Source organism: Ictidomys tridecemlineatus, chromosome 4 (assembly GCF_052094955.1).
Source record: "Ictidomys tridecemlineatus isolate mIctTri1 chromosome 4, mIctTri1.hap1, whole genome shotgun sequence".
Lineage (NCBI taxonomy): Eukaryota > Metazoa > Chordata > Mammalia > Rodentia > Sciuridae > Ictidomys > Ictidomys tridecemlineatus.
Window position 1 is genome coordinate 60029157 of NC_135480.1, and position 17820 is coordinate 60046976.

General features: G+C 35.2%; 1 protein-coding gene across 1 annotated transcript in view; it reads right to left on the reverse strand.

Annotated features, from left to right (window-relative positions):
• Positions 1-4306: 4306 nt before the first annotated feature.
• Positions 4307-17820, reverse strand: part of Rrm1 (ribonucleotide reductase catalytic subunit M1) — a 33351-nt gene continuing 19837 nt past the window's right edge. The window contains exons 13-19 of the mRNA XM_005323129.5: positions 14942-15091; positions 14540-14761; positions 12225-12301; positions 9197-9332; positions 7709-7804; positions 6516-6704; positions 4307-4929 (exon numbers count right to left, since the gene is read on the reverse strand). Coding sequence (XP_005323186.1) covers positions 4741-4929; positions 6516-6704; positions 7709-7804; positions 9197-9332; positions 12225-12301; positions 14540-14761; positions 14942-15091 — 1059 coding nt within the window. The 3' untranslated portion in view covers positions 4307-4740. The remainder of the gene's footprint in view (positions 4930-6515; positions 6705-7708; positions 7805-9196; positions 9333-12224; positions 12302-14539; positions 14762-14941; positions 15092-17820) is intronic.

Genomic DNA, 17820 nt, shown 5'->3' on the forward strand with positions numbered 1-17820 from the left:
TGTGTTCTCACTTAACTTCCTATACTCATCCTTTATGTTTCCTTTAGAAGATGAGCTGAAGATCCCCAAAGCACTTCTTGCTCACATTCTGCTCTGAGAACATGTATCTTTACTTTTCACTAATAAAACTCCTCTTCTTTGTTAAAACCTGATGTGTCCTTAAGTTTCTTTCTGTGGCATGTCAAGAGCATGGAAGGTCCAAGTAGTCTCTCCGCCTCTGCAGAGACCTCCTCAAACTCCCTGATGTGACAATAATCCATTGTCATTTCCCAAGATAATTTCTATGCAGCCTAAGGGGGTGAGTTGGATGAGGATGGGGTGGGAATCACCTCTCCTGAATAGTTTATGTCAGTGGTGCCACTATTCTCTGCCATCCTTCCAGGAATGCAACGATTTTGGTTTACTCTTTTCTTAGTGGCTTACACTTGGCTTTTCACACTATTAATAGCCCTCACTCAGATCAGAGAACCAACATGGGGATTCTGTCAGTTGCTGAGCAGGACTATTCCAGTTCTGCATTCCAGAAGTGGAGAAATAACACAGGATGGTTTGGGGGACCCTCACTAGACTCATTGTGAGGTCATGAGTTTCCTCAAAGCAGATTTAAGCTCCTTAGATAGGGTGGCAACAACAACATATCATCAGAATATAGGGCTTCAGTGTTCCTAACTTCATCAGGATTTCCCCATATGTTGTCATTTCAATTTTTAGGATTCCATTCACTCCCAAACAATGTCCTCACTTTGACAGTAAATACCCTATCAGGTTAGGAAATAAACTTTGTAATTCAATCACTCACAGGGTTAAGATTCTGAGTCTGATTTTCAGCAATCTCAACTCTGCAGCTACAGAAAATAGGTTTCTTTCGGGGAAGACTTAACAATTTTTCAGGTCACTCATGCACCAACTGAGCTGGAACTTCAAAACCCGGAGCTCATCCTTTTCTTTTCCTAATTTTTTTTCCAGTAAAATTTGAAGCAAACAGCTAATCATCTATACTAATTTGAGAAAAATGTTTGAAGGTCACATATATGGTCACTCAAGGCCTTGCCTTTAAGTATCCAATGGTTGTACTTTGTTTATCTCTATTGCCACATCATACCATGGACTATCAGTGCTCTCTTTACTTCTTTAAATAAAATCTTTAGCTCCTTTAAATCAAATCAGATTAAAGAATCAATTTAAGAAACCCCAGAACCAATTCAGAAAACTCATTCTTAAGAGTCTGTTCCTCCAGAACAATTCTAAATGACTGGTTCCCCTAAAATCAATCTGTATTAATCAGGGCTCTTCAAAGAAACAACCCCAAGGATATGTGTGTATAACTATATCTATGTATATGTCTACATAAAGATTCAGAAAGAGGCTGATGCTGCAGCTTGAGTCCAAAGACAGTCTAGAGGCACAAGTCCTTTTTCTGGGACCTCAGTCTTTTTTTTTTTTTCTTAAGGTCTCCAATTGATTAATAAGTCACCCACATAATGAAGGGTATTCAGCTTTACTCAAACTCTTATCAATTTAAAGGTTAATCTCATCTAAAAAATATTTTCACATCAATAATTAAACTAGTGTTTGATCAATATCTGGGTACTATGCTCTAGCCAGTTGACAAAATTAACCACCCTAGGCGCAGATCCTAAGCCAACCCAAGTGCAGAAGAAATGCCCCAGCACAGGGCCATTTTGCAAAGACTGAGAGCTCTAGAAGTTCGTGAAGTCTTTATCTAAACACTAACTGAACATATGCTAAAGAAATAGACCTCTATGAACATACATGACAAGGAATGATCCCTGCAAAAATAGTTCAGAAGAGTTTCAAAAACAGAATGCTACAATCTTCAACATCAACAAACAAAATACCACAAAATAGCAAACCCTGGAGGAGAATCTGATTTCCAGAATTACTTCATTATAATTGTCACATTCTCAATTTTCAACAATACACAAGGCATACAAAGAAGCAGAAAAACATTCAAGGAATAAGATCAATTGACAGAAACTATTCCTAAGCAAAGACATTGGACTTACTGGACAAAGACATAAAACAACTACTTAAAAAACTAAAGGAAAACATGGACAAATAAGTAAAGGAAATCAGGAAAACAACTATTAAGAAAACCAGACTATCAACTGACATAAGAATGACCAAAAAAAAAAAAAAAATCTAATTCTGGAGCTGAAAGGTACAATAATAACTAAAAGGAAAAATTTACTAGAGAGATTTAATAGATTTGCAGGAAGGATAATCAGTGAGCTTAAAGATAGAACAACTGAAATTACTGAGTCTGAGGAATAGAAAGAGAACAAAATAAAGAAAATTGAACAGAGCCTAAAGGAATCTGAGAGCCAACATCAGATGACACAATAGATGAATTATGAGAATCCCATAAGAAGGAAAAGGGCAGAAAGGTTATATGAAGATAAAATGGCCAAAAACTTCACAAATTTAATGGAAAACATGAATGTATAAATCCAAAAAGCCCACAAAATCCTCAAAAGGATAAACTCAGAGACCTATGCTAAGATATATTATAATGAAAAGCTATTAGAGTGGCTATTATAAAAAAATATGAAAAATTAAGAGTCATGCTTCACTGAGAAGTTACTATGCTCTCCTACTTCAACAGTACTTGGATAGAACCTGGTGGTTGATCCCAACCCTACCAGATCCCCATCCCAACAGCTGCTCAGAGTCAGCAGCACGAAGCACTCTTAGACACCCCAGGCTTCCACTCAAAGAGCCATGCCTCTCAGCTACCCAACATGATGACTACACCCTCTTTTCAGAGGTACCAGAACTATCACCAAGAGGCTGCTATCAACCTCCAGGTCCACATGGAGCACTAAGCCTCCAACATCTACTACTTTGACCATGATGATATGGCTTTGAAGAACTACCAAATACTTTCTTCACCAATCTCATGAGAGGGAACATGCTGAAAAACCGAAGCTGCAGAACCAATGAGATGGCCAAATTTTCTCTCAGGATATCAAGAAACCATACTGTGATGATGGAGAAAGGAAGCTAAATGCAACAGAATACATGTTATACTTAGAAAAAAGTAAATCAGTCACTACTGAACTGCTACTGACAAAAATGACCCCCCACTAGTGTGACTTGAGACTCATTACCTAAATGAGCAGGTAAAATACATAGAAGAACTGGGTGATCATGTAATCAACTTGTACAAGGTAGGAGCCCTGGAATCTGGCATGGCAGAATATCTCTTTGGCATGCTTACCCTGGGAGATAGTGATATCAAGAACTAAGCCTTAGGCTGACTTCATTATAGTCACAGAGACTTCCCTGGTCACCAAGGCAGTGTATGCATTTTGGAGTTACATTTAACTGTCCTATAAGTTGCACCAAAACATCCATTAATTTCTTTAATTGTACCATTCCTTTGAATAAAGAAACTTGGTACCATAAAATAAATAAATTATATGTATATAAAAAATTAACAAGTATAGATGAGAATGTAGAGAAAATGGAGCCCTTGCATATTGTTGGCAGAAACATAAAACATCATAGCTACTATGGCAAATTTTGGTAACTACTCAAAGTTAAAAAAGGAGAAAACAATCCAAATGTTCATCAATGGATAATGAATTAACAAAATATCTACTTATCTACACACACAAACAAAAAAAAATACTATTCAGCTCCTCAATGTGTGTATATAAATTTGTTAGTATAAAATTCATTGTGTGTATGTGCCTATATATACATACATACACACATATACATATATATGTGTGTGGGGGTATTATATATACAAATTTATATTTTTATGAATTATTATTATGAATATTATATATATTCAGCCTTTAAAAGGAATGAAATTCTGATACAAACTACAACATGAATGAACATTGAAAATATTATGCTAAGTGAATAAGCTAAATACAAAAGGACAAATAACATATTACATGTATACGAGGAACCCAGGACAGACATGGAAACATAAAGTAGAACAGAGGTTACCAGAAACTGAGGGGGAGGGGAGAAAGAGGAGTTACTGGTACAGAGTTTGGAGTGATGACAAAGTCCTAGAAATAAGTAGTACTGACAGTCTCACAACATTGTGAGTATACAAAATGCCACTGAAATCTACATTTAAAAATGAACAATATGGTAAATTTTATGTCATGTGTATTTTACCATGGGGGGAGGAATATACTAACATTAGAATTCTATATTGAATATACTTGTCTTAAAATCTCCTCCCTAGACTTGCAAAGAACAGAAAATGTTTTTTCAGACTTGACTTTTGTATGAAAATAAATAAATAAATTAACTCACACAATCACTTAGAAATGTTTATCTTTATTTCAGAATGGACCTCATCTAGATAAAGGTCCTATCAGCACTTTTGATGGGTCATCACTCAGTTTTGCTTTTAGGAACCCACCACTGAAAGCAGCAAAACTAAGTCTCTTTAAACACATGGAGATCATCAGAAAAGGAGTGCTCTAGAGGGGTGACAAAACCTCACTAAATCACTTCCTATTTCCAAGATGACTTCTTTCTCATTCCTAAAACCTCTACTCTGGTCCCAACACAGCAATATTTTAAAAGATCATTATCTTAATAGTATATAGAAAAAGTACTTTAAATCAATTACACTTTTGTTGCAATAAGGTCCAGCAAAGTCTTAACATCTCAAGCAAACCCACTACACCTATCTATGCTCAAGTAGTTTGGTTATGGAAGATGTGCTGGTCTCTTCTAAGCCTTTTCTCAGGATCCACACATGAGGCACTCATCTTTGTTCTCCAAAGAGCACACCATGGCTGCTGTGTTCCTCTCCTTCTCTTCTTCCTCTTTTGATACCTTTTCCTTATCTTTAAGCTTCTCCTTATTTAGAGTAAACTGAATAGGATTAGCTGCAGGTCTTGTCCTTAAGTAATACATCCCAGTTTTCAAACCCTGCAAGGGAAGTACATACAACTATTAGGAGAAATTTTGTGAGAACATCAGACATTCAAGATTAATGTTTAAAATACATTCCTACATGTCTATCAATTAAACAATAATGTTTTAAATTTAAAAATACATTCCTATAACCAGGACAAACTCTTCACTAAACTTGCAATTCTATCTCCTCTATGAAGTACTCCCCCAAATGCTTATTAGATAATCAGACTGCTATTGTTCCCTACACCCTTAAAATGTTTACCTCTTTGGGAGGTAAACAATTTTTGTTTAATTGTCTTTACTTTTAAGTATATGACTTCCAACTGTGCCCAATACAACATATCTGCCTTAAATTAAGGACTAAATTATGTCTTCATATAATAGACTCTAACAACTCTGAGGATGAGGAGCACCACATTCAATTCAGTATCACCAGCACCAGCACATAGTAACTATTCAATAAGAGTTGATAAGAGTTACTATGCTGTTAAATAAGAAAAACAATTGATAATTCTATATAAATACTTATCATACAGCCAAGGAATAAGAATACATCCAGAATCATAGGACTTTACAGTTAGCAATGGGGGAAATAATTTAGCTTTTACAACATAAATAAATAAAGTGGGGAAACAATGGATATTTTTGAATAGTGGATTGACATACTCAAAATTTTACTTTAGGAATGTTAACAGTGCACAAAATGGACTGTTACAGAGATACTACAGCACAGAGATCAGTTAAGAATAATGGCAGATAAAGAATGAAATAATGACACTTGCTAGAAATAGATAGAAGTAGAGAACATTATGCTAGGAAAAATAAGCCAGTTTCAGAAAGTCAAGGATGAACTTTTTCTCTCAAATGTGGAAGCCAGAGGAAAGCAGGGGTGAGGTAGGGGTAAGGAATCTCAAAGAACTAGAGGAGAGATCAGTGGAATTGAGGAAGGGGACTAAAGGAGAAGGAAAGATGGAAAAAGGAGGAATTGTGGAATGAAAATGACAAATGAAACTGACACTATGTACATACATGAATACATTACAGTGAATTCTACCTTTATGTATACCCATAAAGCACCAATTTACAAAAAGAAAAACAGTAAATAAACAGAAGGAAAACCATTAGAATAGAGGAAAAGGAATGTGAGAGTGGGGAGGAAAAGAGGAAATACTAGGGACTAAAATGGAGTAAATTATCATGTATGATTGTGTCAAAAATGAACCCCACTATTATGTGTAGCTATAATGCACTAATAAAAACATTAAAGAAAAGAAAAATGGTAGTGGAAAAGGAAATAAGATATTCAAGAGGCAATACAACGGAACAACCAACCTAAGTAACTGCATGTACAGTCAAGGAAGGGAGGACCATAAGCAATTCCAAGTTTTCAAATCTAAGAATGAAATAATCCTAACTGAAACAAAATCCAAAGTAAGAGCTTGATCTGGTACAAAAAAACATGGGTTAGATTTAACACATTGGATTAAAAGTGAAACTTCCAAGTGGCAATATTCAGTCAGTGGCTAGAATATAAAACTGTTCCAATTCCCAAATATCCCAAGTTGGCAATTAAGTCCTCCTTGATTTCCTCTACCAACCTGCTTCCAGCCATAGAAGTGCATACTAGTGAGTTTGCCATAGTTAGGTTCAGCAATATGTATGTTCAAAGACTGGCTTTGATCAATGAAAGCACCTCTCTCTGCTGCCATTTTGAGAACAGTTTTCTGAGAGATTTCCCACACAGTCTTATAAAGTTGCTTAAGGTCATCAGGAATTTCTGGTATGTTCTGAAAAAAGGAAACCAAATGTTTGTACTACTTCAGTTAAAGAAAGCAGTATGACTACCAGAATAACAATGCAAGGGTCTGGACTTCCTGACTACTCTGACCCTACTATTCATCTTATATCATATGATATGATCTTCATCAAATTTGCCAAAACCATTTAACTCTTCTTTAGAAAATCCAACAAAACCCCATTAACCAACCAAATATCAATCTGGTGGTGGTAATTTAAGCATTCATCTTTAACTGGTTTATGGCCAAAACATTCATTATTCTAGCAGCATTTTAAGGAAGGAAAATTCAGAGCTAAGCAGAATGATCCTTGAATTTTGCAAAAAAACACAAATATTCAGAATTGTAACTCACAGCAACATGATCAAAGGATCTACAAACTGCAATTTGAGTCCAAATAAATTAGTTTATCTTTGGACAAGAATTAACTTGTGTTAAAATATACAGATTCTGTCACAAAAAATAGAAGGGTTATAGGACTCTTTATATGTGTGCCAAACATACCAATGTTTAGCTAGAGCCCTCCACAAAAAACATTTCTTGATGCTCAGCTGTAAATATTTAGTTTATAAACACAATTTGATGCCTTTTGGACTATCACTTATCTATCTCTATCATGCTTCTTTTTAAGTTTAACTCCTTCTTAATTTCAGACTTTTTATTAATGAGCCCCAAATTTTGAGGCATTCTGGAATCATGCTTGGCTCCTACTTCCAAATATTCTTATTTATATGATAGGATGGGAGATCTAAACTTCAGGATTTTAAGTTTCCCAATTATATACAAGTAATTCAGAACCTCTTCTTTCTAATATTGCACAAAAAAACAAGATAGAGATGTGAATACATGCTATTTAAAGGTGTGTATAATCCTAGCACAACACAGAGATGAACACAACAAATAGCCATTTTCATCTCCATTGTCTGGCATAAATGAAGAGGCACCAAAGTGTTCATCCTAGCTCCTGAGGAGCATGTTTCATTCTCATTCTATACCTGAATAGAGCCATTGCATGCAATAATCTGGTTTTTCATTTCTTCATTCCATAAACCCCGCTCAGTAAGATCTTTCAATAAATGAGGATTTACAATCTGAATGAAAAAAGCAGAAAAAAATGTGAATAAATAAATGACAGAACCTACATTAGAACACAGGCCTACAACTCAAAGTAAGTAAGATCACTGAAGAATTATGTAACATTAGATGGCTTGGTAAATTAAATTTTTCACAAAATTGAGAGGCCATTCCACTATATAAAAGCTATATTCCCTTAAGATCTTGACATTTGGGCTGAGGTTGTGGCTCAGTAGCAGAGCATTTGCCTAGCATGTGCAAGGCGCTGGGTTCGATCCTCAGCACCACATAAAAAAAAAGATCTTGACATTTGTAACTTGAGAAACATTATGGTAATCATTATACAATGTACGCATATGTCAAATCATCAAATTGTACACTTTGGATATATACAATTTTTGTCAATTACACCTCAATAAAGCTGAAAAAATTTTAGTTAAAAAATATATATGGGGGGGCTGGGGTTGTGACTCAGCGGTACATTGCTCGCCTAGCACGTGCGAGGACCTGGGTTTGACCCTCAGCACCACATATAAATAAATAAAATAAAAGTATTGTGTCCAACTACAACTGTATATATATGGCATTTGCAAAAGTGAAAAGAACTAACATTGCCTAAGCTGGATCAATCTATATAGATTGATTCTTTTTTGTTTTTTCTAAGAATATAATAAATAAGTTTAAAAAATTAGAAATGTATTCTCCCTAAACCTTAAAAAAATTTACTTCAGAATATGTAGAAATTCTCTCTCTCTCTCTCTCACACACACACACACACACACACACATACAAATTAGTGGTTCTCAGTCCTAGCTGCATGTAAGAAACATTTGGAAATTAAAAAAAAAAAAAGAAAAAAAAAGAAAAAAAAATCCAATCCTAGTTCCACCCACCAGAAATTCTAATTAATAACAAAGTCTGAAAAACAGTCTTAAATAATACTTTTATATACATCTTTAGTATCCCAACTTAAGTATCTGAGACTGTAGCACACAGCACCATAATCATAAATAACTAACAATCATGTGAACTCTAATATCAAGTTACTTTTATACTTAGTCGCATCATTCATTCTTTGAATAGCATTTATTAAATGCCTATGATGGGAGCAATGGCTGTGGCTCAGTGGTAGTGTACTTACCAGGTATGTGTAAGGCACTGGGTTCGATTCTCAGCACCACATATAAATAAATAAATTAAATAAAGATCTATCAATAATTTAAAAATACTTTTTTAAAATGCCTATGATGTATTGAAACAACATTAAACAATATGAGATGAACATGATACTCTGTATCAAAGCTTTGCCCAAACTAAGAAAAAGGGGCATACTAAATGTGAGTGAGCATTTACTCCCAATATTAAGCCTTTAAAAGATCTTCCTGTAAATCTGGTTGGGAATTTCTCACCTGAAATTCTCCTGACAAGACTCTGCGAGTATAGATATTGCTGGTGTAAGGTTCAATGGACTCATTATTCCCCAGGATCTGAGCAGTTGAAGCAGTAGGCATCGGGGCAATAAGTAAACTGTTTCTTACACCATACCTAAAGAAAAGGAGATTATTAGTTGCTGGTGCTAAAGCTACAATCTGCCGGGAAGGCAGCTGTTTACATTACTGTAGTATATGCAGATTCTGGGAGGAATATCGTACATGCCTTTAACTCCCATGCTGAATTTTGAAAGATACAGTTCCATAGTATAGACAATGCTGTTAAGTAATCCATTTCTTTCTTTTCTCTTTTTGTACTGGGGATTAAACCCAGGACACTTAACCACTAAGCCACGTCCCCAGCTCTTTTTATTTTTTACTTTGAGACAGGGTCTCAGTAAGTTGCTTAGAGCTTCACTAAGTTGCTGAAGCTGGCTTTGAACTTGTGATTCTCCTGCCTCAGTCTCTGGAGTCACTGGGATTACAGGCACGCACCACCATGCCCAGCACTCATCCATTTCTTAACACCTGACCCCTAACAGAACTCACACGATTTTTATTGTTGGCAATCCTTATCATGTCGTAACTTAAGCTACTTGCATTGTGGTACTTAGGAATCAGAGCACTTGATATACTATCTTGTCCAAAGAAATACTCAAATCAGTATTCAAGAGTTTTACACTTATCTTCACGTACATTTATTCATTCAATCCTCCCCTGTATTTTTAAGTGTGTTTTATTTCTGTATTAGAACCCTCAGGATACATAGATGTAAAAGTGGGCAAAACCAGACACTATCACAACTCTCCAATATTCTATGAAAAGGGAAAAGTTATGCTCAAAGTGTATTTCTGACTTTCCTTTACTAATTACAAATTCCTAAAGATTTAACATTTTTTAATTCAATGCCTGAAAAAGTATTTAAGGAAGACTATATAACGTAACACACTGTGAAATCTTCAAACAGCCCCAGCCTCATCCTCCAAAGCTCCATCTAAGAGAGCCGTAACACTTTTCAGTGTCAAATAAAACTCTTTGCTCTGCAAACCTTTTCTGTGACCCCTACCTTTACAGATTCATTGTATAACACGTCTTACCTTATTTAGTCTTAAGTTTTTCTAACACAAAGAACATGTCTTTCCTACATTGTGTATCTATATATTCATACAGTGCTTAGCGTAGAGTCTCAGATTCTGCTGGAGCTGTACTTCCATCTCATCCTGTTACTTTCCAGTTGTGGTCATCAAGCAAACCACCAATTATCTCTGTCTTTACTTTCTCATTTATAAAACAGCAATACCATCTGTCTATAGACAGGAAAATCCATACATGATGTATCCAAACCATAGAATCATTAAAAACATTAGGTAGATCTAGACATACTGAAAGATAAAGATCTCCAAAATAAAATATCACACAAAGGCTCAGACTACATCAAGTTGATCACATTCATTTGGTAAAACTGTCCATGTACACGAGCCTATCCATTAGTATATTGAAAATGGTCTAGAAAACTGCACATCATTAACAAAGGCAAAAGGAGCAAGTTATTTTCCCACGAAAGGAGTAAGTTATTTTTGTTTGTCTTGATGGACAAGTGGTTGACAAAAGAAGGGCTCTGACTTTTTTATTTCTGTAACTTAACTAATAATGAATGTGTACTCACATTAATTTTGAAATTTAAAGTCATATATAAAAAAAGTAACCCATAGTGTTTTGAAAAATTAAAAAAGTAACAAATACAAAATGAAGTTCAGGTCCTTTTTTGTAAAAGCTGAATTTGTGTGTACTATAAACCTGTACACATACTCACAGTAAAGTATGAAGAATGACAATTACCAAGGCGAAAAAAGTATCCTGGGGGAAGTGATACTGGGATAATTTTCATTTTTCTCCCTTTCCACATGTATGTTTTTCTAAATTATCTAACATTTGTTTTTTTAAATAAGACAATTTAAAAGCAAATATTAATTTTTAAAAGAATATTTTAAAGCTATAGCTTCCTTTTCCAAACATTCAACACTTTGCATCTGCATTAACTCATCGTAACAGAAAACAAAAACAATCTGTTTTATTATTCACTCAGCAAAATGTTTCACTTGCCCACAAACTGCTTAAGCTCATCAGTGAAAAGGCCTACAAAGACTCAAAATTTGGTGCTGGAGACTAAAATCAGGGCCTTGCACATGGTGGATAAGGACTAGTTCTACTAATGAGTAATTATCCCAAGCCCTAAAGACTCAAAATTTTTTCTCTAATACACATTAACACATTACTCTACAAAAGCTTTTCTAAAATTCCTAATTTTTTCCTATAACAATCAAGTCAAAGAAAAGCCATTTATAAACCCAATGTGGTTAAGCAATAAACACAACTACAATCCCAGCAGCTTGGGAGGCTGAGGCAGGAAGATCATGAGTTCAAAGCCAGCCTCAACAAAAGTGAGGCACTAAGCAAGTGAGTGAGACTGTTTCTAAGTAAAATACAAAAAAAGGGCTAGGTATTTGGTTCAGTGGTTTAGTGTTCCAAACCAAACCAAACCAAACAGGCATATTCGAAAAAGTAAAGCTTCAATGAGAAAAAGAATTACCTAAATAAGTGTTAAGCCCCTAAAACAAGATCAACTAATAATACCTACTATGTATTAAAATGCTTTCACTATGCCAAACAACTTGCAGGTTACTATACATTTTCTTGCTAAGTTTGTTTCTAAAAATTGGCTGAGATAGTTCACTTTAGCCCCATTTAAAAGAGGAGAAAATATTAGTTTTAGAAGTTAGAATGATACACTTAACTTCTGAAGAGTGAGAAAAACCCAAGTCCTCTTTTTTTTTTAAAAAATTATTTATTTATTTTTTAGTTTTCAGCAGACACAAAATCTTTGTATGTGGTGCTGAGGATCGAACCCGGGCCGCACGCATGCCAGGCAAGCGCGCTACCGCTTAAGCCACATCCCCAGCCCCCGAGTCCTCTTGATTCCAATGCAACTTTACATCTTTTTACTTACTTTGCAATCTTCTCTTTGAGAAGTTTCCAGTCCCATAGGTCTGTGGGAGTAACATTCCACATATCATACTGAAGAATCTAAGGAATAAACAACCCAAGTTTATATTGTCACTCTAAAGCAATTTAAAACTAACAAAAACAAATAACTGCCATTTCCATCATAAATGGTGCTTTCCACTCTGCCTGTGTAAGAAATACAAGATCCAAAAAACTAGACAAACTGCCTTGTAGTCATATTGATCAGAAGCAGGCTAAGAAAACTGGTTAAGATCTTCTCTTTTCCATATCCCTGTTGAGTCTTCTCAGAAAGCCCATATCATATCCACAAGCCAGGTAATCAACATTCATAAAAGCATGTTGTTGAGATGCTCTTTACATTAACAGTATTATTCTAACCTTATCTTCATTGCCATGATCTGTTTATTTAGCTAAAAACACCACTTCTCAAACAACCATATATTTTACCTCATAAATATCTACAGAAATGCTGGAACTAAAATTTTACAGAGAAGAAAATCACACTATTGATAATAAAGGCAATGTGGAAAGCAGAGTTCTAAGATGGCTCCCCAAATTCCCAGTCCCTTTTGCAGAGGCCACATTTAATTTCCACTTGAATATGAACAGAATCTGAGAAGGTAATGGATGTCACTCCTGTGATCATGACAAAGGTGAAAGATTTCCACAGTTGTAATTGAGATTTCAAATAAGTTGATTTTGATTTTAAACAAAAGGGAGGACCTGACTTATCAGATAGAAGCCCTCAAAAAAAGAACTAGACTAGGTCTTTTGTGTAATGAGAGGCAGTCTTCCCCACTGGTCTTGAAGAAGCAAGATGCTATAGGTTCTAGAGCTACAAAGAAATGAATTCTGCCAACACAGGTGAGCTTGAAAAAGGACACTTATGAGACCCACAGAAGAAGGTCATCTAAGCCAACCCTGAACTCCTGACTCCTGTAAACTGCCATATAATGAATGTATATTGTTTTAATCCACTAAAATTAATAATAGAAAACTAACACAGTAAGTATCCCTATAGATATTCTAAGTCATTTTAGCAATAACCAGTTATAAATGTAAGAGATTAGAAGAGTATCCTTATTACTCTGGAGGACAAAAATACTGTAGTTTTCTATTGCTGATATAATAATTAACCAACTATAAGGGAGGAGGGATGGGATAAAGAAAGACAATAGAAAGAATCTGACCTAAGTTTCCTATGCACATATATGAATATACCACAGAGAATCTCACCATCATGTACATCCACAAGATGCTAATTAAAAAAAAAAAAGAGAGAGAGCTATAAGTAAATAACAGAAAGATTAGTAGAGGGAAGAGAACAGGGGGAGGAAAGAGTGGAGAAAAAGAAGAAGCACTGGGATTGAATCAGAAAAAATTATATTTGATGCTTTTATAATTATGTCGAAATAAACTTAAATGTTATGTATAACTAAAGAGAACACTAAAAAATGATGTCATCAAAAACATTTCACATTTTAGTAAAGATTGTAGGTATTAGACTAGGGATGGCAATGATAATTATCTTTACAGCGTAACAATCCATTTTATATTTTTAAATTAAAATTTGTATTTCATTGTCTTTCAAAAACAAAACAAAAAAAGAATCCTTAGGTGAATTAAAACCATGAATTGAGATAAAATGTTGACTTTGATCCATGTTATTTTTGGAAATAGCTTTTCTTTCTAAACTATTCATGATTAAGTAGATCATTTATCTCTAAAAATAAATTTAAAATAACAAATATTTATTTTTTTCATGCTTCTGGAAGACAGAAACTCCAAATCAACAAGTTGGGAGGGTCATACTCACTCCAGAGAGTCTGTCCCTTCCCTATTCTGACTGTCAGCATTTAATATGTAGTAGAGCCAGGATTCAATCTTTAAACATTGGCACTTTAAGATATAAATTAGCCCTTTGCTCATTTACTGTTAATTGGGAAACAAGATAATGATTTTGGATAAGACTTGAATTTAAATTCTACTATCTACTAGTAATGTGGCATTCCTGGGCTTCTGTCTATATCACTGTAATCTCCACCTCTAAGGTCATGTTGCTTCCCCCTTTTCTCTATGTTTCTTGTAAGACAACCATTATCAGATTTAGGGACCACCTCCATAATCCAGAATGACCCACATCTCAACAACCTCAATCTCATCTGCAAAGACCCTTTTGGAATCAGTAAAGAATATATTCAGGTTCTAGGAATTATAATTTGGACCTATCTTTTGGTGTCATGACTTAGCCCATTAAATGTACTCACAAGAAAAAGAAAAATCCATCCATATACTTACTCCTTTGCTTACTGGAGAACCCTCATAGGTTTCATATGGGCCATGCTCCTTTGCTAGGTCACAGCTGGCTTCCAGGGCTCCATAATAAATAGTTTCAAAGATCTGCTTATTCAATAACTGGGCCTCTGGACTCTCAAAAGGATATCTCATCAGGATAAAAGCATCTGCCAGACCCTGAACCCCAATTCCAATAGGGCGATGGCGTTTATTTGATAAGTATGCCTTTGTGCCAACAGATTAAGAGAAGAAAAAGAAAAAACATCATTGAACACAAAATCTAACATTCTGTACCAAAAACATTTGTTTCCTCTTTATTTCTAACATTTAAATTATGATTTGCAGATCATGATAAGCTCCCTCTACCTTGGTTATTAATAATAAGCAAAAAAAATATATTCATACCTCTGGGACAGGGTAGTAATTTATATCAATAATTTTATTCAAATTCCGCACAACAACTTTAGTGACTTCAGCCAATTTCTTAAAGTCATATGTGTGTTCTGATGTGACATACATATTCAGGGCCAAGGAAGCCAAGTTACAGACTGCAACCTGGAATGCAAAGAAAAGAAATCAAGAATTATACAATTTTTATTTCTTCTCTCTATGCCAATGATACCACCATTAGCTTCTAACACTCCCAAATATTAAAGTTTTAAATTTTTATCTTAGACTTCTCTATCATTCATCAGTACATTTCTAAATCCCACTGATTCTCTCTCTTGAATATATAGTCACTTATGTGAGTTGTAACACACACCAGTGAAATAAGATGAAAAGAGAATTCTATGTTCCATAGTACAGAGCCAGGCATATATCACACTTTGCTATAATTTTTTTCTGTATACCTATCTCAGTATTTAGTAGATGTGCATAATCCAATCAATATGGTAGCTAGTTAATAGATTAAAAGCCAGGAAAGGCGGTGCGTGCTTGTAATCCCATCAATTTGAGAGGCTGGATTACAAATTCTGAGACCAGCCTCAACAACTTAGTGAGGACTTAAGCAACTTAGTGAGATCCCTCTCAAAAAAATCAATTCTCAATTGTGCTAGTTTTATTTCAAGTGCGTAAAAGCTACAACATATCAAACTTTTCCATTACTGTGGAAAGCTCTTTCAAAACACACATCCATCTCACCCTCACTGACATTCTGACAACACAGGATCCAAATTTGTGGATTTCGAAAAAAGATCCCCAGATGAATCCCTTACTAAATTACACTAGATAGTGAGCTACTTTTTCAGGCAGATATTGTAACTTTTTCTTTTTTCTGGGTACTGAGAATTTAACCCAAAGTACCTATAGTAATGAGCTATGTCCTGAACACTCTCCCCCTACTTTTTTTTTTTTTAAAAGAGCACTAATTATACTTAGTATTTGGGTACATTCTGACAGAATCATACATTCAAGGAATATAATTTCAATCCCCATTACCCACCTTTCCCTTCTACCCTACTGATTTCCCTTTCACTTCCTCATTCATTCATTCATTCATTCATTCATTCATTCATTCATTCATTTATTTATTTATTTTGTGCCAGGGATTGAACACTGGGCTGCTTAACCAATGGGCCATGTCCCCAGCCCTTTTCTAAAATGTTTTATTTAGAGACAGACTCTCACTGAGTTGCTGAGGGCCTTGCTAAGTTGCTAAGGCTGGCTTGAACTTGTGATCCTCCTGCCTCAGCCTTCTGAGCTGCTGGGATTAGATATGCACCACCGTGCCCAACTCTTTACTTATTTTTGATTGGCACTTTCTACACATAAAGAAATTCCTTTGGTACATTTATATATATATATATATACACATATTCATATAACATGATTTTGTTGTTTATTCCATATTTCCTCCCCATTCCTCCCTCCCTCTCATTCTCTTTCTTCTACTCTACTGGTCTTCCCTTTATTTTTATAGTATCTAATCCCCCACCCACCACCCTCTTTCCCTTATTTTAATCTGGCTTCCACATACAAAAGAAAACACTTGACTCTTGATTTTCTCAGTCTGGCTTATTTCATTTAGCATGATGTTCTCCATTTCCATTCATTTACCAGCAAATGTCATTTCGTTTTTCTTTATGGCTAAGTAAAACTCCACTGTGTATACGTATCACATTTTCTTGATTCATTCATCTCTTGACTGGGATCTGGGCTGATTCCATAATTTGGCTATTATAAACTGTGCTGCTATAAACAGTGGTATCACCACACTACGCTGATTTTAGTTCTTTTGGATATACCAAGCAGTGGAAGAGCTGGGTCATGTAGTGGTTCCAATCCTAGTTTATTGAGCAATCTCCATACTGCTTTCCAGAGTAGCTGTACTAATTTTCCCCAGTCCTATTTTATTTATTTAAATTTTTGAGACGGTGCCTTGCTAATTTGCAGAGGGTCTCACTAAATTGCCAAGTCTGGTCTCAACCTTACAATCCTCCTGCCTCATCCTCCTGAATCACTCGGATTACAGGCATGTGCCACCATGTCGAGCCTTACCACTCCTTATGTTTTTAACATTAGCACATCTGGTATACCTTTTTTTCCATTTTGATTATGATTGTCCCAATCCAGGATCTCAAAGCCTCTCATCTGGAATACTAAAACAATTTCCTAACTGGATTCTCTGATGCTCTTCCCATCTACTCTATTCTACACTCCTGCCAAATACCCATTTTTAAAATAGAGTTTGGTTCTTAAAAGTCTGAAAAATGCTAGGGAAAAAAAAAGAGAATGATGAAGGGGCATCATTTTTAAGGAGAATTGCCAAAAAGGCCTCATGAGAAATTAAGGGGTTAGGAAGCAAGATATATGGGTACTGGGGAAAAAGAGGTGTTTTAACATTTAAGGTAAAGAGCAAAAATCCTGAGGCAGGAGCATGCTTGACATATGTGAGGAAGAAAATTATTAGGGCTAGAGCATTTGCAAGTAAATGGATGGAGTTAGAGAAGGTAATGCTAAGTGAAGTTAGCCAATCTCAAATAACCAAATGCGGAATGTTTTGATATAAGGAGGCTGATTCAGCCTCCTTATAGGGAGAGGGAGCATGAGAGGAATAGACGAACTCTAGATAAGGCAGATGGGTTGGAGGGGAAGGGAGAGAGCATGGGTTAGAAATAATTGTGGAACTTGATGATCTTTATTATCCAAAGTACACATATGAAGACACAAATTGGTGTGAATATACTTTGTATACAACCATAGATATGAAAAATTGTGCTCTATGTGTAATAAGAATTGTAATGCACTCCACTGTCATATATAAATAAAACAAAAAAGAACTC